The following is a 22948-nucleotide window of genomic DNA, read 5'->3' as shown; positions in this document are numbered from 1 at the left end:
GCGCCCCACGCGATATATTCGGCTGGAAATCTTGCTGAAATTTACATGAATCCCGCTAAAAGCGGATCGTATGGCTATCATAATCGGTTTCGCGCTCCAAGTTTCCACAATTTCAACCCCCGCAGTTCCATTCTACACTCGTTACCATCGAAACTGCTTTATGTCCCATTAACCATCGTTTCTCTGGTCGATCCGTCTTACATTCGTCAGCTTTCATATCCGATTGTGCAACAATTCTAATTGGATTGCATATAGTATAGATAGAATGGTATTCAACATGTAGAATTTATAATACTAAATTAATCTTTGTACTATCTTCCAATAATATTATAATTGTTAAACGATCAAGCTCCGTGAATATAATGAATGGTTTTGTTTATGGCCATTCGTAAGAACGTAACCAATTTTATTTCTATGAACATTCAGAAGATATCCATCGCAACACGTTACTGACAGTTATGCTTTTTAACCAGCGTAACTTCACCTTCCGACGTCTAAACTGCTATCTGGATTGTGGAAACGAATTATAATTATTAAACGAGCAAGCTTCGTGAATATAATGCACGTTCAATCGATGACGTTACTAAAGTAAAGTAAAATATACGCCGGACATTTTTCAAAATATTATCTGTCTAAGAATAAAAATAAATGAATGATATTGTTTATGGCCATTCGTAAGAACGTAATCTCAGAAGATATCCATCGCAACACGTTACTGTCAGCTATGCTTTTTAACCAGCGTAACTTCACCTTCCGACGTCTAAACTGCTATCCGGATTGTGAAGAATTCGTTTTTGTTAAAAATGATCAATACTAAAGATAGCAGGGTATACTCATAAATTTTATAATTAATAATTTCTAACGAAAATTGTACAGTTTTATAAACGGCACGTTTTTCACAATCTCGTTAATTTTCGACAATATATACGCTTGGAAAATCTAAAAAACGATACTCCTACTGAAATACGACAAATAATCGTAAGTTTCGTACTCCTGTTTGCGTTCAGGATTTACAAATATTGATAGCAGTATAACCTCAGTTTTATCAATTCTGTTATCCCACTTAGCTTTTACGAGAAGAACGGATAACATCGCGGTCACCAATTTCAGAGAAATTGCGTACACCATAAGAGAATACCGTGTATAATAATCGCAAAATCGTGTTTTACCGTACCCACACCACGATATGTTTCCTTGTGGTTTTGATATTATATGTGCATGTATGTTAAGAGTATAATGCGAACCTTTAGCAGCTTAACGATTGGGGAGTGGTGAGTTTTATTCGTCCGTTAACGTTGATGCGAATAATTTGTATATATCCAGGTATATTGATGAATATGTGAAAGTATGAGATTTACTTTTTAATAAAATAACCAAGCTTCTATTCTAACTGCATACAAATCACATTTATTATTACTTTACTTAAACGTGGATCATTTATTAGGATTACGAATACGATATTATAATCTCTCTTGAGTAAACAAAATATATATGTAGGAATGTTATATTATTAGTTTGTAGGTAACAGTATAATTTATACAATATCGTTTGCACCCACACGAAATCGAATATAATACCCTGTTTCACGACAACGATAAATTCAACTCTGACTTTTTCAACTCTCGTTACAATGTTTTCCATGCTCACTTTTTTCCTAAACATACCTTGGTAACGCTCACAACAACACTCTTTGACAATGTCAACATATCTTGACAACGCTAATAAACAATTACCCCTCACGCCACGTTCTTCCCTGATGTCACACTATCCCACGTATATGCATTTAGATGGACAATGTTTTCTCCCAAAAAAGAAATAAATTTAAAATATAAGAAAATTAAGTAAAACTAATATAGCAAAAGTAAGTATCTGTATATCTTACTTTAATTCTGCAACTGTAAAATTCGATGTAAATCGTCCAATCGTTACACAAATAATATTATAAAAGACGCACAAAATACTTATAACGATATCAATCATTTAATGCGTTATAATCCTTATAGTAACGAATAAATTGCAGTCTGATCGTTTTGCTTCAGCAAACACAAGATTTAATAATGTTAACTAGACTGTTTCATACGTAAAAACTGTTCTCACTACGGAATGAAAAATTCACAAAAGCGACTTACTTTTAATTAAATCGACGATGCAACGTATGCACGTACAACGAATTAAGTATACAATACATGAAAATAGAGAACCGAGTATAGAATTATTATATCGATGAAATATATGATACTTTGAAGAAACTACGACTGATGAAAATTCTATCCTTCGAACGAATTTCATACAGACCGATCTAATAATCGCCTGCAGAAGACAAAGCTGGAATGTTTGCAAACCTCCGCTACAATAATATTTTCCTAATCCGGAATATCGATGGGCAACACATGTTCATTCCCACGTGTTTTCTCTAAACGAATAAAATTATCAGCTTCGTATTAGCCATAGAAATTTCAACGGAAATATGCAGGGCTCGTGTTCCGCCGCTATGGGAAATACAACGAAACCGGGTAGAACGAAAACCGGAGGAACGCGGGCCGCGCATTCTTAACGAGTAAAATCCGCGACCGATCATCGGCGCGCGGATAATCAGATTATACTGACATCGGTGTGTAATAATACGAACGTACGGGAGTAATGAGCGCTAAACGAGAGGTGAAAGGGAGAAAGATACAAGTGAACAGGTGGGAAACGAATTCTCGATCAACTTTGAGCGTTCCATTAAACGGTATCCACCGACGTTATTAACCATCAATATTTGCGAAATAGTTGACGCGAAATTCGAGATTCAGCCTGCCCGCGCCCGCGTTCTCCAGGCCAGATTGATTCTCTTCCCCTCCCCTGTCGTTGATAATTTCGACGTCATCCAATCGAACGTGTTTCGGCGCATGGTTTCGCCAGAAAAATGATAAATACGTTCGTTGTTATTCGCGACTTGAGCGAACGACTGCTTCGTAATTCGTACAGACTAGTATTTTGCGAGACACTTTGGTGAACACAAGTGTTAGAACGTCTAATGGATAGACTTGTGAAAAAACTCGCACAAATTTTATTTTATTTAACACCAGAACTGTGAAATCGATGGGAACACGTTTAGTACAAGGATTTTTGATTCTACAATTATTAAAATTACTATCGTTATTAATTATTACAAACACGAAGGGTATTTTTGACGATATTAATATTCAGTTTTATTGAGATAGAAATATTGTTATACCATGTATTTGTGTTTACACGTTACATGGTTTTAGTTGTAATAAATTACGTGTAGCATATTTAAACACGCATTTAAAAGTGGATAGTTTCTGTGTTAACATTTTACATTATAGCGCATACATGATCAGAGTGAAATAATAAACTGATAATAAAATAACTAGTATTACACTATGACTTGTGGATAATCTACGAAATAATTATTCGCCATTTGTACGGCAATTTTCCTTTATCCTGTTTTCATTAATTCTATGATGACTGAATACTTTGTAATCATATTATTATTCGAAATTACATTATTATCACAAGTGATTCTGAAAGTTATTATTCGCCTATAACTTTCCTTCGTGACAATTGAATAGAAAATTCTAATTGGATACTTTATGGATATGATGATTTATAAGTAATCCTCTAAGTCTAAGTGATCATTCGTTGCTAATCCAGCAATTTTCCTTTCCGGTGATTGATTGATAAATTGGCATTGAATAATTGTGTCTATTCACACTATTCAAGATACATTTCTACTATAATTCGTGAATGATTTTCAAGATTTAGCTTATATCGTACAATTTTTCTTCAGAATTGTTAATCGATAAATTTAAATCGAGTTTTCATACGTTATATTCGGAATTCTTTATAATCGAATTTAGATTAATTTAGTTACGTTTCTTTTAGAATTTAGATTAAATCAATTAGATATCTCTCGATATTGTTTCTTAGTTACGAGTTAAATACTTTATATTTAATTCACGAATGTTATTTGTTACAAATACTTGAGATAAATTGTACGGTATTTAATAATGGCTGATTATTGTACATTTAAAGGTACGTTTCTCGAATGTAGAACGAGAATGTTAAAATATCGGGAACGATGAACGAATTTCAACCTTCACCGACAATTTTTAGAGCAAACTTCACGATTTTCATTTTAATTAATTTGGTACCGTTCATTTGGCGTCGATACAGACGCAGACACAGATTTAATTAACTTTATATTTCGCCAAACATTTTATCCAGCATACCATCTACGGATGTGTTTTAAACACGATTTTCTTTAAAGTGGTAGAATTTTCCATTATTCGATTCATAACCTAACAAAAACGCGATTAAAAATCTCATGAAACCTTTTATAAAAAATCGCCTAAAAAGAAACAGAGGGAAGAAGACGACTATAATTGAAAAAAAAAATGAAACAAAATTATTACAAGGGAAAAAAATAAGGTTGTTCATTGAATACACAAATTTCTTTTCTATGGAACTTTGGAATTTTACTCCACCATGTCGCTTCAGCGTGTTGCTTTCACGTGGAGACACATCGGATCTCGACATCCTTTCACTTTCTCGGTGGAAGAAACGGTCGGTAGGATCCAGGAACCTAAGGAATCAGGTATGCGTTAAGTATCAATAATATCTGGATCAAATGGTAATAATTCGCGTGCTTTGATATGACGATTCACTGCGTATGTTGTCATCGAGGGAGAAAAGTATTAACACGAATTTCTTTTATCGGACGTACAGAATTTTCACATGTACAGTAATATAATAATTCGGTACAAGGAGAATATTGTGTCAAACAATTTTTTCAAATCTAAACAAACTATCAATTTACCTCAAACAGATTAGATCTGACCATGAAAAATGTCTCCACCGCAAGTTTTATCTTTAACTCGTGCAAAATGCAACATCGAACATACACTATGGAATAGTATGTTAATGAAAGATCGTTTCTCAGATATTATGTAAATGTCCCGTATGAGTACCAAGGTTCTTTAATCATATTCCGCGTACACAATTTAGCCCCCCTTTCTTTCTCGTGTGTGTTTTTCGTACGTGTCGGTGAATGGGATTTTCGATTTATCGAACGGCGATTTTCCCAGAGATTTCATTGTCACAATAAACCGCGTAAGATCGGAACATTATAATTTGGCAGCCTGTCCTGCTCGCGTAAATGCAGCAAGCGATGGAAAATGCAAATGTTACTATGAAAGCGAAGATATGAATCATATTATCTGGCCGTATAAACTGTACGATACTCAAAGAGTACAGCTAATTCTACTGAATTAATAAAAGTTCACAGAAGATAAAATTTCAACTTTCCTACAAATACGAAAATGTCAATTGTCAAACCCAACATCGTAGTTTGTATATACTTTTTTGCTTCTCTAAAGGAATGTAATTTAGAAAAACGCACTGCACTTGTTAGATAATCACTATGATACAGGCTATAGCGAAGCTTAAGCTCATACATTGAAGTTTCTGAAATAAAAAAAAAAGAAGAAAATGTTCCCTGTAACAGGAACGATACATTCACCATCGATTTCTACGAGTATTAGACCAATTTCATACACCACTGTTACAAAATTCGACAAGAAAACTCTTCGATCAACCTGATACACAAGATAGTTAAGTCCTTTTCAGATTTTCATCCACAAAATCGGTACTCTGATCGGTAGGAAGAAACGCAGAGGAGCCACGGAGCTGCGATGGCATTGCTTTCGCGACGAATCAGGACAATGATGTTAATTTATTCGCATGCACAATATACACGCGTCACGTTGTCGTCGGATACCGAGGCAACGGTGCACGTGCAGCAGCAGCTAAATGACTCTCATTCCTGTCGCGAGTAAGAAGCTCTGCATAAAGCATATTCAAACGAGAAGGACGATAATTCGAGCAATCGCACCGCGGGTGTCGAACGAGACAGGCAAACGAGACGTCCAAGCTAACAAACAGGCTTCTTGAACGCGTGCTTTCTCTTTTCTAATCCGAACTTTTCAATAAAAGTATGTAGCAAACGGATGTTTTATTGACAGACATTGATTCAGTAAGAACAGTTCGAGCAATTGGATTTTACAAATAGAACATCGATCTTTTTTCGATTATTTGATAAAACCGTGTTGGGTATGGTTAACAATGTTTTTACATTTTTTAAAAATGATAATAATTATGTATATTAACTATTAATATTAACTATTAATTGAAGACTATGTTCCAAAGCGTACTTTCATTTCTGTGGTATATTATTTCATTGGTTAAATTTTACTGAATTTTTGTGCTTTCTATTAACAAATGTGTAGTCTCAAGAAAATATCGTTTTCATTTTACTTCCAATTGAAAAAAATTAATTGTGGTATTATTAGTTATTAAAGAGTGAGATTAACGCTAGGAAGACCGATCGAGTCTCTTCCTGTAACACAAATAATAATGTTTTACTTCTTAATAATGTCGTTTCTAAAGTTTAATCAAACGATCAGTTACAATTGCCTTATGTTCTAATATCACGTTTCAAATATGTCACTAACAGTCGGAAGATAAGAAAAGATATAAAACGGAGAGATCTATCCACCACTTTTCAGCTCTAATTGAAGAAGACCATTCAAAGATCGTATCTTAGAAAGTTGTAATTCACAGAAAGGAGAATTCGACCTATTTCTTTTTCAATTTTGTACGAAGCTTAGAACGCAAGTTAGAAAGTTATAATTCGTTGGTCATAGAGGTTCGAATTAACCAGACCGAAATTAATCCAAAACGAAATAAACGACAAGCGAAGGAAAATTCCACTTACAATAAAACTTTGAAATACAAAAAAAAAAACAAAAAACACAAAGATTGAAAAGCGAGTAGATCGATTTCTAATTAACCTGAACCATATTAGAAGGAACAACGATTTACTGGCTACGAGATCGTTTCAGTATTTAATCGAGAATCCTGCAACTTTGAAGTAATTGTCGCTGTTTATTTACGAAACGCTTCAATCGCTATTCCATGTTAATATATAACCAACAAGATTAATCTGTACGCTGTATGATGTTTTCTCAGTCTCTTTGTCTTGGATACAAATAAATTTTAACGTTGTTTTAATTGCTTTACGATGATCTTCGTCATAACCAATTACAGCCAACGCACCGTCATATTCACTGTACAAAAAGAATCAAGTAACACCAGTTTTCTAAAGAATTATCCAAGTTTCTTCACCGCGAAATATGTTTCTCCACCTTCGGAAGCCTTGAGCAAACGATCGAAACACGTGATACACTTTAGAAATTCCGAAGGAAGAGATATTTCAATACTTTACAAGATCAAAACGTAGATTCTTTGTGCTCGTTAAATTACGACTCGAGCTGTACGTAATTGCAAGCAGATGTTACCACGACAGTTCGTTCGAGTTTTAATCAAAGATAAGGAACCCTGAAATTTCTTTCTATAGTGGACACGGATACGTTTATGTGGAGCTCGAGTGAATGCTAAGTTTCGAATATGCAGAGTCAACGTGTGGAATTACGAACCGGTTTCTCGAAATTAAGGCATCGGATAATGTCCTCGAAATTGCATATCTGGTTGTCCTACATAGACGGATAGCCTATGAATGAAACACGTGACTTTGACATTCGAATCACGATATTCAGCGATTTATAAAAATAATACGCTAAGTATCCTCCAGTGTGTTGTATGTACGAACCAACATCGATAGCAACATATACAATTGTAGAGCCTAAAATACATTAATTTTATTTAGTAAATGTTCTTTCTGACAAAAAGCATCCTTTACTATTACTGTGATATCTTCTACTTGGAGATTGTGGCATACGATATCTTCTACTTTGAGATTGTCCCGTGTGATATTTTCTATTTTGAGATCGTGCCACGTCTACCTCCAACCAACATCCGTAATTATCATTATTTATGAAATATCTATGTAACAATTTTTACAATCTTCGCAACACCTGTCGTCAGCAAAAAGTATCCGATGATTATGAAAAAGACCTAGTCAGACAGGAATGACAGTACGAAATTTAGTCTTTCCAGTACCGTGTCAAAGGAGCACCACGATGAATAAGAAATGTCTCTGTGTTCCGACTTCCTGGTGCGCCAGTGCAAACGTCCCGATACGATTTCTCGGTTAACGGTACACGTTAGTGGTATCCGATCGCTCGCGGGATTTCCCGTGAAGAAAGAAACCTGAACGGGCTTCGTGCGCTGCGAAAATTGGTCAAGTCGCAGCGATTTCGCCATCTTCATGGGGTTTCGTGCTACATTTCTCCAAGCTTCTACGTTTTTTCCTTCCATTCTTTTTTCCCTTCTTTTGGAACGAACGCTTCGTAGGAAAACGTATTGTTGAGAAAGTAGAATGAGAAGGCAGTGTAGTGTTCATTAACATTATTTTAATAGTCAACGACACGCTATCAATGGATCAGTGAATGATGGAGACTTAATAATAGTTTTCGAGGTGAAACATTCTAATCGATTATTGCTGTTACTTTCGTCTGAAAAGTAAAAGGCATCAATTGACTTGCCCGGTTAGATAAATCTGAATTAAACAATTTAAATAAACAAAATCAACATTACAAACGAAACGTTACGTTCGCCCTTAACATCGCCTCTTAATTACAACCAGATAGCTGTTCATTTTCACCTAAAATATGTAACAAGAAAAAGAACTACGTTATTCTGACACTTGCTTAATCGGTAGAACCTATTTCTGGAATAATCAGATAATGCTAATCACTTCACCGCGTTCCATAAGTGGCGAATAAAATCGCCAATGAGAATTGCTGTTAGTTCACTTGTTGGAAACTCGCCCATCCGCCGGTTAGTAAGAGATTGGGCTACTTTCACCGTTCTTTGGATTCCAATTATATCGTTTTCAAGGACGGAACACGAACGAATCCGAGGGAGCCGAATTCCACGACTTTCTACGGAAATCAGCTCGATTCGGCTGAAACTCTCTCAACGACTGGATATATTCCAGCAAGCTGACTCCTCCAGCCTTTGGGACATTGTCCCGTTGTCGAATCGAACAATGGATCCCTGCTTTCGAAAGGCGAAAACACTCTCCCATGACCGGGTTCAATAGGGATCATAAGTGCAACAATGAAATTGCTTGGAACACACGAAACTCGTTACGTCTTCGGGCACCTATATCGCGAAACCTTATTACATTTGTTACGTAAAACTGGTCATAGGATATGGAAGAAGTTTGACGCATAGTGGGTGGAAAAATGATCTCCACATACTGTTATTCTTTAACCAAGCTTTTTTTAATCAGATTCCGCGTTTCATTTTTATAATAAATATTAAATGTCTGTGTAGTCAGAAAATAATATGAAACTTAATGTATTTCGTATATTTAATTAACTGTTATATAAATGCTGTAGTAAATACAACGGTGTGTATTATGCTTAATGTAGCAACTGTAGATTGGTATCGCAAGGATAATAGGATGAACTATGACTACGTTGATTTCATTGTGTTTCGAATTATGCGACTGCCTAAGTAGCTATCGTGGTATTAGCATCGATAATTCGCCAATTACTCGGCCCCTCATTTTTCTATTTTGTTCTCTTACGTTGAAAGCCGTGTCACGTTGCACAACAGAAATGATTCCATCAATATTTACATCAATATGCATATTGCATCGAGTTTGCAATTCTCCTGATTCGTTTAAACGTTCAGCCTTTCAAGTTCTTGATTACTACTCTATGAAAGCAAACACTGTTTATAATTCAGTCGAGTAAATGTAATAATCGCGGAAAATTGCTCGATAAACAATGTCAGTCAAAAGGAATACAGTAATATTTCCGATAACAGCGTATTAATCAGCGAACTTAATGTTAAGAACGACTGTTCGTACGAGCAGAAAGAAATCTAACGGAGAAGTAAATTACGAATTGATTTTCCACGATAGAAATTATCAAACAAAAAAGAATAGAAAAAATTATACATTATAATTATGCAATCATATTTCAATTTCGCTTGATCGACATTATTCTAAATATTGCTCGTTGGAAAGGAATAAACTATAATTATAGTAAAGAATGGTGACAATGTATTTTTAATAAAAACCAAAGTCTCATGACATAAAAATGTCTCACACTAGAAACATTTTTGCAGGCTATTGTTCCTCGAAACTTAAATTTTCCTCGTTATATTTTGTATTTTGCTTTTATATTATAAATCGATATTAAAAAGCAATATAAAGTATTATAAAGCAATTTGAAAATTTCTTGATTAATTATTTATTCGTCAATCAACTATCCTTAATAAGGTGATTGGAAAGCGACTAATTAAAAATACCGCTGTTGAGTTATTTTCTAGGAAATATTACCATCCAAACCAGCTTTTCGTAATATAGAACATTCTATTTCCTACAGTTTATCCTATATTCACCAATAGACATTTCAACGTTATTCGACCTTTAAAAATCACACAATTTCGTATTTCAATTAAAAAGATCCATTTAAATCATCTTAAACTTCCTACAATAATCGCTAATTAAATTTAGATACAAAATCGAGCACGTAATCTCGTCTTCCAACGTAGAACGATAAAAATACCAAAGAAACTTTTCGCTCATTATATTACGTGTTTTAAAGAGATCAAATTCACCGATCTCAACCTTTAAATTGCACAAAATAAACAGAAGATTTGATACCATAGAGCCCACACCATTCGTCAAAGACGAAATATCGATACTTCAGCAAGATGAAAGGATCCGAAGTATTTCGCGAATTCGAGTCGTTGGTGGAGCAGTAATTTACTTTACACCGATTCTTTTCGGCATGAAAATTCATTATGCTATTAGTCGGTAATCGGCTTTCGGAATGCTCGGTTTTGATCCGATTATGTCGCGATTATACGGTTTTACCATTCTTTTTTTTCCCCCCGCTCTTTATATTTTCCACCCTTTTCTCCTGTCTCTCTTTCTTTTTCAACTCCCACCACGGGGGAAAGATAAAACTTTATTGGAGCGAGAGAAAAACTAGCCGTGAACCGGCCATTTTCTTCGCGTTATCAATATTATAACAGTGTTTTCCAGTGTTACCCCTCGATTGAATGAATATTCCAAGCTTCGCGGCAATATGGTCGTTATAATACTCGTTCTACCGCGCGTTTCATAAAGGTGTGATACTCGGTGGGAAAATAAATGGGGAACCCAGAGTGGACGTCTGGTTTTGCTTCGTTTTCAAGGGAATTTCCGGTATACGCGCGATTGGCGAGCGCGCGCACATACACACACGCACAATTTGGCCACGTATACGATTTCACATAGATAGGACATTAAAAGCATGAACGACGTATTTTATTAAAATTTTGATTTTTTATAACTAATACTTCATCGCGGAATTTCTTTACAATTATATAACTAGTACTGTACGACTATGCAAAACAGCCTTATGGAAAAGGACATTCATGATTTCCGGAATAATCTTCCCATCGAAATGATTTCGTTTTAACGATACAAGATTTTTTTTTGCTGTAAATATGTTTTCTATGTTTGGTAACGTATTCATACTACTAACGATAACACGAAAACCTACGTAATATATTTTAAAGAGTCATTATATATCATTTATTTGTTAAACATTATGTATCAAACATTATGGGGGTAATACTCACTATTTATTTCTGTAGAATCCACATAATTTAGCTTCACCCTCTCATTCGTAATAGAGAATCATACATTCATTTGAAAAAACGGTACTGCACACATCATATCACTAGTCACCATCATTTACATCCAGCTGTTACTAATTTTGCATAATTTGTTCTGACAGCATTTCACTTCTTATTATATACATCTATTGATTTATTAATTTATATTACGAATCTCTTATATCAATAAATCTACATTTTTCAATGCATTTATCCTACCTATTACTAGGCAATATCAGCGCCGATAATTTCCAGAAATATTTATTATAATTTCCCTAATACCAACGAGGCCTATTATAAATACGAAGCTACTTCTACACATTTTATTTTGCAAATTATATCTATCTAACTTTTTCCAAATTTGCGTGTTTCACTATCCGTATTGTTAAATCATTATACCATTCTTACATTATTAGTATTATTATTACTATGATTATATTCATCATGGGAAGAAAAATGTTCGTCTCCAAGTTCTACGTATAAACAATTTTCCTTGGACGCAGTGAAATGAATTTATCATTATCATCGTAAATGGGTACAACCATAGATCATTGTAGACAATGGCGAAAGATTCTAGGGAATATTAATCGTTAGACGAAAATGATGGATGATTCAATTAATCTTGGAGTGCAGGATCACGCAATTCGTTCAAACGCAAGCATGTACGTCTTCATGATCTTTCTCTTAATAGAAAAATCCACGGGCTAATGAATGAACAAGTGGTGTTCCACAGCGAGCCTGGCATTCTTCTTTAATCGTTCTAGTTCGTTTCATTAGCGCGTCCAACGCAATGCATCATTCTAGGAGAGCACAAAGCCCCGGGGCCAACACGCGCTCGCAATTTCTTACGTCAAGCAGGCTTTGTTAGATCCCAGACTTCTCACGTGTAATCCAGACCTCTGGCTCGAATTGCGTAAAAACGTAATCCCTGGTCGTTGCGCTACATTTCCCTCCCCCGGATTTTCCGCGAAGAGAAATAAAGCAAAACGTCGGAATCGCGAATAAAATATCTGACTTCTTAAAGGACGAATTTATAGATTATAGTTTGGCCTATAAAATCAAATTTCTGTAGTCGTGTAATTAATGTTAGGTAGATAGGTTTCCGCTATTAACGCATTCAACGTTAAATTGACCAATGAACTTTGCGAATTTGTATTAGTTATTATTGATATTGATCGACGTGTAAATTAAAAAAAATTAATTTGCTAGAATGAGATGGACGATAAACAAGCTTCTACTCGTATGTGTAACGAAGTACACGAAGAATTTAGGTTCACGTTAAAGAGTTATATAACGCGTTTTTGTAATAATTGGAAAGACTCGAATAGTTTTGTACAATCTGTCTGGTTGGTGCTAGCTTGTCTTATCGGTAATTTCTGTCGCTTAAACATCTTTCAGAAGACTGAAAAGCTACCCCTCTCTACGAAATAAAGAGCAGGATCGATCATTTTTATTCGAAAATTCCTATCTTTTCTGTGTTCTTAGAATTCTACGAACATTCTGTTCCAAGCTGAACACAATTTTTCTCAATTTTCCTTCCTTTCGCCACTGTTATTTTCGTAGATTACAATCAGAGATTCTTCCAACAAACAATCCTATTTTTCCAGTCGAACCCCTTAAAATGGACGCGATAATTTTGCTAAAAGTTTTTAGGTATTTCCGGATGTGCGTATCTGTGTGGAGTGGAAACTAAAAAGGTTGATAATTAACAGTCGTTCAGGAACGCGAAGTATCTGCGAAATTCCGCGACGAAGATTCGTCGTTCCAACGTTGCGATTTGCGCGCGCCAACTTGTTTCATGAGAAAAGTTTGAAATTCTACGTGGCAGCCTTCAGTAATTTGTCTTCACTCGCTGAATACTTAATAATATATCCTCGCGTCTGCAATTCGAGAGACTTTGATTTCGGGGATGTGCAAAGAGCTCCGCGGGCGGAAAGAGTTTTCCAGACAAGAAGCACCCTCGACTTGTTCTCGAGGATGGATTAACGTCTACGTTCGAATAACCTTGCTGGCAGCAACGTCACAGGACAAGAACGTCGTCGCGTGTCTCTTCATAAGCGAATATCTCGCGAAAGGACGCGCGAAATGGAAATTAGGAGTGAAACATAGTAGAATCTCTATCGCACGAATTGATCATGACACACGCTGTACGGATAATCGAATTGTTCAAATTCATATTTTTATCAAAATGATAAAACAAGTGCAAACTAAACGGAGCCTCGTCTCACCTGCTAGATGCTATGACGCGCTCTTTCCTTCGGATATTCTGCGTATATTTCCTCCTGTTACGCGTATTTATCGCATTTTTCCATCTTGAGATTTTCCAAAAATGCATAAACAACCACAGCCTGTCTATCGTTAAATTAATATCGAGCTGATCCACAAGTTTGTGCGGCTTGTTGAACGCGACAAGTTCTGCCTCTTTTCTCGAATGTTTACTACAAATTCGTCTACACCGTGTATTGTCCATCGTTATTTACAGCTTCTTGCCAAAGGTTCGAGTAGTTTTTGGATTCCTCGCTCGAAGAACTCCGCAGTTTTTCAAGCAAACGAATCTGCCAGCCATTTTCGCAATTCCACGTCGTCGTGGAAGAAAACATCAGTTAGACCATGTTGGAGGGAACGAAAATCTTGATAATCCGTTGGGACGAGATTCGACGAGCAGGGTGGATGTTAGAGAACTTCTCATCCACAATTTTCAGGCGCGTTTTTATCAAATTTGCGAACGGGTGGGAAATGAAATTTTTGTTAACCTCCATATTTTTCGAACAATTAATCGCTTTGCTATCGACAGAGAACGGAAGAATATACGACCGCATAAAAAAAGGAAAGAGGAGCTATCGAATAACATAAATATAAGACATAGATGATAGGCAATTGTTACGAGATAATATTCAATATGAAGTGAAAATCGCGCGAGTTTATGGACCAACCTGTTAAAGAGAAATTCGCAGAATTTGTACACACCTATTCCCAATTCTAACCTAACTGTACGGTATAGCATCGTTATTACAGTCATCGTCTCAATTCCCATAAATCAAATCTGTTGAAAAACCGATCACCAAATAACTTTCCTAAACGAAACCTTAGACGAAGCAAGTCGAACTCCTCAAGGTATCGTCTGACCTACGTTCGTGCCACGTTCCAGCAAGGACGAGGACACACTACGTCGACGATTTCGCATCGACTTGCAACGAAGAACGGAAATTAGTGGGAAAATGGGGGCCGAGCGACCGGGGAAAAAGCTTTTTTCGCTCGGTCGTCGTGCAACAGTTTTTCGCGCGGGACAATTACTGGCCACGGCCGCTGATGTGTTCGTTATCGTCGCTATTTTTTCACCAGGAATATCCCGGATGAAACACGAGCGTGAAAATTTCCATTCGTAATGAAAGCACAAAAAAATACGAGCCGAGGAGCCGGGGAATGGAGCGAGGCTGGTCGACAGCGAATCGTTGCTCCACGACTATTTATGTTTCGTTGTATAGATTATTTATTTGACGTCGATATTGTGAATTATACAAATGCTACGACCAGGCTATTCCCACGGAAATCTACGACACTGTCGAGTTTTCTATAGTTGTGTACACGTGGCCGTATACGCGCCGTATGATGTTCAGCCGATTGACGATTCACCCCTAAAAACTATGTCAAATGAATTATCGAATAATTAACTTTAATCGTTACGCAGCTGCAGGAGATATCGAGATGGTACGCGCGTTATTGCGGCTACTTTTTGTACTTTTATTCGTCCATCGAGCTATGCAGTATGTTTTTGTAGCCTGTTTTGGCCTTAATGAAATAGTACCGCGTGCGATGGTATTTATTTTCCTATGGTCGAGTAAATTAACCTCCTTTTACATTGAAACTACTAGAATGCTCGAAATGATCATCCCGTAAGTTTGTATAGAATTTTTTGTAGCCACACAGTGGTACTGTTTTACGGATTTAAATAACTTTTTGTAAAATGTGCGGTTACAAGTTTGTTCTTTTTTCCTTCATTGCATTCTTTTTCGTGCAAACAAAACAATTTTTGCCTATGTTTGTCTTTTTCCTGGAAAGAATATTTCGATGTTCTTCATTTCTCTCCCACGCACTTCGAATCCTTTCTAACAAAATATCCTTCATATCGCGTAATTGTAATTCACGAATATAAATATAAATATAATTTCTATAAATTCCTGTACAATCCTCAAGAAGCTTGAACGATAAACTTTCAAGATCGCGATACTTGGTTCGCGCGTGGTAGCATCACAAAATGAAAAAATCTCAGTAAATCTTTAATTTACTACACGCGTCAGTGGAAAATCCGCCAGTCTACGAATAATTATCGACTCATATAGATAAGTAGAGCGATAATTTATGCATTTTCGTTTGTCATGTTCATCGGACGCGCGTTAAATTCGAACGTTGAATTAATTGGAGCAAGGGCGAAATAAAATTTGCAGCAACACGCGATCGGCCGAATTCGAGCAGCAGGAAAGCTGTATGCAAAATGCAAATAGACTCGCAGTGGTTAATCTGCTTAAAACAAGATCCGGCAAGCGGTTCGTCTCGCGCGAAAGTACATGGAAACGCGTACGCCAAAGAAAACGCAACGTTTTCATATATCACGTAACACCTAATTACACGCGATACTTTACGATGTTAATCGCTATTGATTGCGAACATGTATAATGTTCGCTTCGCAATTCCCATCGGCTGCATTACGAATTTCCTGATTGAACATTGTGAAATTATTTATCAGAAATTATTTTCTATAAGAAAATATTGATTGCAAGTGTAACAATGATTAATATTTTACATTTGTTCGAATCTTCGTGCACCCAGATTCATCGATATCAGGCATTTAGGAATTATTTATAGAAATGTATAAAACTCATTAATGCTAGAAATGTTTTGTTTGACTTTATTAAGTTTAGACTCGTTGTACCCAGCAAACAGTCATCAAGCAATTTTCTACATAGAGAATAGTTTGCTATTATTTCAAATACAAAGAGACATTTATATTCCACTGAAGTAAAAGGCTGCAAATCATTGTATTTAATTCATTGAAAGAGTTAAATTTGCCACATTGATAACAGTGTATTTTGTGCTGATTGGCCCCGTAGTATTGAAACAACAAAGTGACGATTAAACCGCGTAAGTATTAAAGTTTTTAGAAACGAATTTCCATAAGAATGCATAGAAAGTGCGTATGTAACGTTTTACGGTAGCGAAGTCAGCTCTACATGAAAATTATTCGTCGGCATATAGCGCTGTACGTACACCTGATATTATTCTGAATAAAACGAATGATAAAATAAAAGTGCACATCATTTTGAGGAAAATAAACCAGGTCCTAATGGCTAAGTGAAAAAGCAACAAAAAGAGAGAAAAAAAAAGAACTTAATTAAAAAAGATACAAAACAATAATCCCGTCGCCGCGGCGAATTATACGAATAGTATTTTCTTCCGCGGTTGGATTCGTTAATTTAACACGTAATATGATATTGAGGTAACGCACGATGTTAACAAACGAACGGGCCACTCGAGTGTCTTGCACGCTTTTTTTTCCATTTTGCCATCTTTATATCTTGTCGGCGTTGATTCGCTCGCTTTTTGAACTGCGTTTCGCTAGAAACGTCACGCTTTTCGAAAGCAGAACTACTGGCATAATTACGACTAATTACACCCTTTTAATTAGACCGGTTATACCCTTTTCTTTGCCGTGTCTTCTGTCTTTATTCTTAGGCACCCGCTTCTGTTTCCTCGCTTATTTATTTATCTGTACACTAGCGCGGTTCAAAGAGCAACGAAACTTCCCTAAAGGTCTATGGCTTAATATTTTATTTCTTAATACTACTTTTACCTTTTATTTTTTTCTGGGCGTCTTTTTTTTCTTTTCTTTTTGTCGGTAACTTCGTTTAACTTTTTGAAAAGAGACTGAATTCCAGTGATTTGATAGTTGGTTATTTTTACTTTGTGCCAGAGATCAAGTTATGTTACAAATACTATAAATGATTTATAGATTCATCTTTCTAAACTTTCATTGTCTTTTCGGTGATTTTTCAATGTTTTTTATCGTTAGGTTATTGTCTGTTCTGAAACTAAATTTAATTAGATCGTTGATCGATGAGTTTCGTTCTGATGGAAAAAAAGGTTTAAAGATTCTGAATATGTAGCTTTCGTCTTCTTTTCTAAAACGTATTTCTTTCAATTATTTTCCATTTTTTCTTCAAATTAGTTTTATCGCTCTGAAAATAGAAAGCTACTCTTGCATATCACTCCAAGATTTCATTTGTTTCCTACAAAATCAATGTATTTGTATAATGAACATTTTGATATTGTAAGAAGAATATTTGTATTGGAGATTATTAGAAATGCGACTGTTATTATTTTAATATCTACTTCAATATCTCTACTGTATCGTAGTATTTTAGTAATATCATATTTCAATATATGACATACGGTTATTTTTATACGTGAAATTCAGCTACATATATAGATACGAAAATTTATTAACTCTCGGCCTGGGAATTTGTGTTTTTCGTATACTATCTTTCAAATACACGTTCGATAAATTAACAGTGAATTTTTCTTCTAGATAACATTAATAACCATTGCGCTAGATAAATTTAAAATATTCGTTTCCGCTAATTTGGAAAAAGCAAATAAATCTTCCGCGTCCAAAAGGCAGACAATTAAATTTCTCTAAAAAAAAAAAAAACATCGCGTATCTCACGTGAAGATTGAAATGCTATAGCGAATCGATTATGCGATGTAACGTTAGAAAGCTAATCAGACATTATGTTTTTCTTTTTTCTGATAACGTTATCACGTTCCAGTGCGATTTACATTGTCCAAATTGTACAATTTCGTAGTTTAAACGACAAAGTATACCAATTGTCTATCTAATTTTTGACCAGAATCTAGATTTCTGCCTTCTCTAGTCGAACCGATGATTATGAAAGTGGCTTGAGTCATGTGTTTTTCGTTTCACTATATTTAATGTTTTGCGTTTGACGCGTGAACTGAATTCTGTTTAACAACGCAACGATCAACTCGATCGAAACGATTCAATTTCTACTGCTTTGCATAGATGGTTTCACGTTATTATAAAGTAAATGGATATCACGGAAAGCAAATTAAGTGATAAGTATGAAAATAAATACGATACGTCTAAGATAAGTATGAAAATAAATACGATATTTCTAAGTATGAAAATAAGATATCTTATAGATTCTTGAATTTGATAATCATCAACATTTCAGTCCAACTTCTATGCAATTCTTTATACGCATTTATTTTCTTGAATTAAGTTTAACGCGAAAACACGAAATAAGATGCACGATTCTACGCAATATAATTCTACGCAGCGACAGGATAGTTGCTATGTCAATCTTTTTGCCTAATTTTGTCACCTTCTGATTATTTCTTTTTTTTCTCTTTTTTTTTTTTTTTTGCTTCACTGTTTTCCTTTAGGGCGGAATATCACGGATTAGTTTTAACGCGAAAAACTTGGATGGAAAGTGGTCGAGTCACTTTCGAATCAAGCAAGTACCGAAAAAAAGAAAAAGCAGGACGCGTAAGTCGCGGCTCGCTTTTAATCGTTTACCGGTCGCTCTTATGGGAAGTTGATCCTGTTTAAGCAAAAGATAATGTGGGAATAGGTAATTGATATTCCGGGGAATTTTACGTAAAATGCATGTGACGTAAAGTATATACGATGCAGTTTGTAATTATTGGAAAGTTACTATTGCTAATGAATGGTAATATGATTTTAAATTACTCACAATTGATGATTTAGCACACTCTGATATTTCGTACGTACCTGAAACATAAATATACAGACCGTGAATATACATATTAATATTCATATCGATAATTTATTAATACTGTGTTTATATATTATTTAAAAATATGCGTATTCGATAAAAGATGGAAAGTACTGAGATACAAGAAAATTCCAGTCTTTAAAAATAACTAGAATAGACACTAGAATAATAGAAACTAGAAGAAACAGTTATAGTGAAAAATCTGATTTTTCAAGCGCGATGGAGTATTAAATGATTATGATTAAAATCACAGAAGAATGAGAGCTTTACACTTTAAACTTTAAAAAGTGTGGAAACAACGTGAAAATGTGAGATGGTAAAATCGACTGTACGATGTGGAATTTTGAACGATTATCACGAAATTGAACTTGAACAATAAGAGAAAGTCTTATACAGTGATCAATCATATACACGCGTTACATTACATTGAGCGCAATTCCAATGAATATTTTTAATATTCCATCGGACAGAATTTTTCTACTTGTTCAGTACGTGAATGGAAATTCGAACCACCTATACTTATGCAACGTTCGAAAGTTATTACTAGCAGAAAAATTACGTCACGAAAAAGAAGCAACAAAGGAACTGCATCGACAGGGTTTCAACGAAGGAACGCTATGCCAACACCAGTATGAATATACAATTTTCACACTTGTAAGATATCCTGCGAATTCTCCCGGTGAGTTGTGGACATCTTACGATATCCGAGTGCTTCAACAAGTGCTTTTAACGAACTTTTCGTCATTGCCATTTTCAATGAATAAAGCGTTAGGTTAAGAAAACTGGAAACTTTCAAGTTTACCATAGAGAACGTTTGCACAACGTTTAAAATTTTTCCATAAAAATCGAAGTGTTTCCTATTTAAAACTTAGAATTTATGCGATCCTTTCAATAACTGTTTCATCAAGTTTGCATACCCTTTGTGATACGCAATTCAACGACGAAGTAAATATTTTGTACTATTTTTAAAGTACGATTAATTTATCAGCTTTGTATGGTATTTAAATTTGGAATAACGTTTAAGAGACTCTAAACTATCTCACGGTAATTAGAAACGGTAAAAAGAAAAATCTCTATCTGAATATCCAATATCTTATCCTGTCAGTAACTTTCATACTTTCTTATCTGCTATTAAGATAACATTCTGTTACTATTACTTTATACATGTACTTTGTATACATTTTAATCGTACCACTATTAAAACACAAAGAAAGAACAATGTTTCTTTCGTTTTTTAATTATATCCTTGAATTCACGAAGAGGACTGAGATTTTCTCCAGGAACAGTACTTTGTTTCTAAACGTGTTCATTAAACTTTAATAATTATGCTCTCTGCCAATTACTATAAACATACTAGATAAGGAGTAAAACTATAATGTTAATAAACACAGCCTTGTTTAGTATATTTCTCCGTTCTATACAAAGAAGGGCTTGAAAAGACAACACTTAAAATTAATATTACTAATTAAGTGATTACGTTTATTACAGCAACAAAACAACGAAAAGATACCATATATTTAAACATTACATATACTTTCATAAAAAGCAACTTTATCATACGTTCGAAATATTTTCTTCCAAATAATTCTCTGACACCGAGAATCTTAAAAAGTACCTCATTTTCAGATACCTCGTCAAACATTAACAAACCCGTTTTCCATAGCATTCGACGGATAACAATCCACGAAATCTCACAATTTTCAAACACGTGCAACAAGAACAAAATCTGACAATCCCATCATCCCATGCATTCTGTCCAAACATCTCGATCATCGTTCACACATTCTCCCAGTCCATGCAACTTTCGATCCGACCAAGTAGCCAAAAAGGCAGCAGAGAACCGGCCGTCCCGAAGGCGTTCGCGATTCTGCGAGAGGATGTAAGTGCGCCTCCGCCTGCCGCTTTCTTTCCTTCTTTCCCACCACTGGGTCTGAGATTCTGGGCGGCAGAGAGGCCAGCCTGCACACCGTTGGCAAAGGCAAAAGTCGGCGAACGTTGTTCCGTTCTGGTCGAAGCGAGCCGGCAATACTAGGCGGCCGTGTGTCACCGAGAACCGCCAGTTTCCGCGTGGACTTCGCCGCAACGGGTAGGCCTCGATCCGCGCGCGTCCTCTTTGCACGCGTGGCCTGATACACACACGATCGCGTCGCGTCGCGTCGCCTCGCTTTGTGCACAAGTGCGTCTGGCGGAAAAATGCGGTCTCCCAGTGTCCCCGTGTGCTTCGTTCACGTTCTACTGTGCGCCCTGGGTGAGTAAGAATCTTCGTCTTCGGCGCGTGTATCATGGGACACATCGTACGCTTGCGATACGACAGTGTGGATACAAAGGATTTACAGTCGGCGATAAAAATAAGTGCGAATAACAGTGCAATGGAAATGGTATCAATGAAGCTTCGTTAAACACGGCTGGTTTACACGAAGATGTGAATATCGATTTCGATTATTTACTAGCTTAACTTTGTGCTTCCAGGCTTTGTAATAAATAAAACTTGAGTATACGACGCTAATCGTAGAGTTGGATTATGTTTCGTTGATACCTACTTTCGGTATTTGTCTCTTTATTTTTGTCGCCTACTGTATATCTAAAGGAAATACGAAGAAGCAAAGTTCTCGAGGTAGAAAAGTATCGGTGAATGTTGATTGTCCGTTAAACGAGGTGTACGTCATTCAGCGAGCGATGAGGTGGTTCTTGAGATAGCAGTCTTCAAGGAGGAATTATAGTTTGATAGATGCAAGATTTTGGAGTTAGATAGGAATGGTACCGATGAAGAAGCTGTGAATGTTTAGGTGTTTATAGGGTACGGAATGCAAAAAGTAGAGTAGTCCTCGTAATATAAGATTGTAACGTGGATTTGTCCTGTTTTTGTGTTTATTACATAAATGGATAAAACGTATGGATAATCGTATTTTATTTAGATTAATGTAATTTTTCTACTCTAAACCGTATACTATTGTAAAATTAGATTTTTCTGTTCCGTTTATTTCCATACGAGTGAATACATTTTTTACAAAGATCATCCACAAGATACGCAGTCATCGTTACCAAGAAAACTGTTTTGTTCGTTAGTTAAAGCGAATATCACGGTCTGTAGAAACAGCTAATCTGTCGTTGTTCGTCTCTTGAAATCACAGCATTAACTATGCGTCTTATTTTTTACGTCTAACATTCGAATCCTTTGACGAAGCTCGCACTTGTCTTGGATATGAAAATAATTAAAGCAAATGATGGGTAGCGTTAACAAAGGGCTGAACGATCGTTACAGTTTCGTGGATAATCAGTCACCGCCCATCGTCTACAGGGAACAATGTCGGTTACGGAAAGACTCGCAGGGGAACAGACCCCAGGTGTTCAGCCAGGCTAGCGGGTCTGTTAATTGCTGCGACACATCTTCAGGTTTATGATACGTCAATCGCTATGGGAACCAGCATGTTCCAGGCTTGCGTTTTCACTAAATGTTCAGTAATAACGGACTTCCAGTTTAATAA

The 22948-nt window shown here is 35.8% G+C and overlaps 2 protein-coding genes across 4 annotated transcripts in view; one reads left to right on the top strand and one right to left on the bottom strand.

The window, feature by feature from the left end:
• qin (tudor domain-containing protein qin) overlaps positions 1-22948 on the bottom strand; it is a 316412-nt gene that overhangs the window by 215991 nt on the left and 77473 nt on the right. The gene's annotated exons all lie outside the window — the stretch shown is intronic.
• The window catches only part of LOC117163377 (uncharacterized), a 67153-nt gene continuing 65647 nt past the window's right edge, over positions 21443-22948 (top strand). Inside the window, exon 1 of the mRNA XM_033345603.2 lies at positions 21443-21711. Coding sequence (XP_033201494.1) covers positions 21657-21711 — 55 coding nt within the window. The 5' untranslated portion in view covers positions 21443-21656. The remainder of the gene's footprint in view (positions 21712-22948) is intronic.

Source organism: Bombus vancouverensis, chromosome 9, assembly GCF_051014615.1.
Source record: "Bombus vancouverensis nearcticus chromosome 9, iyBomVanc1_principal, whole genome shotgun sequence".
NCBI lineage: Eukaryota > Metazoa > Arthropoda > Insecta > Hymenoptera > Apidae > Bombus > Bombus vancouverensis.
This window is presented reverse-complemented; position numbering and strand designations above follow the sequence as displayed.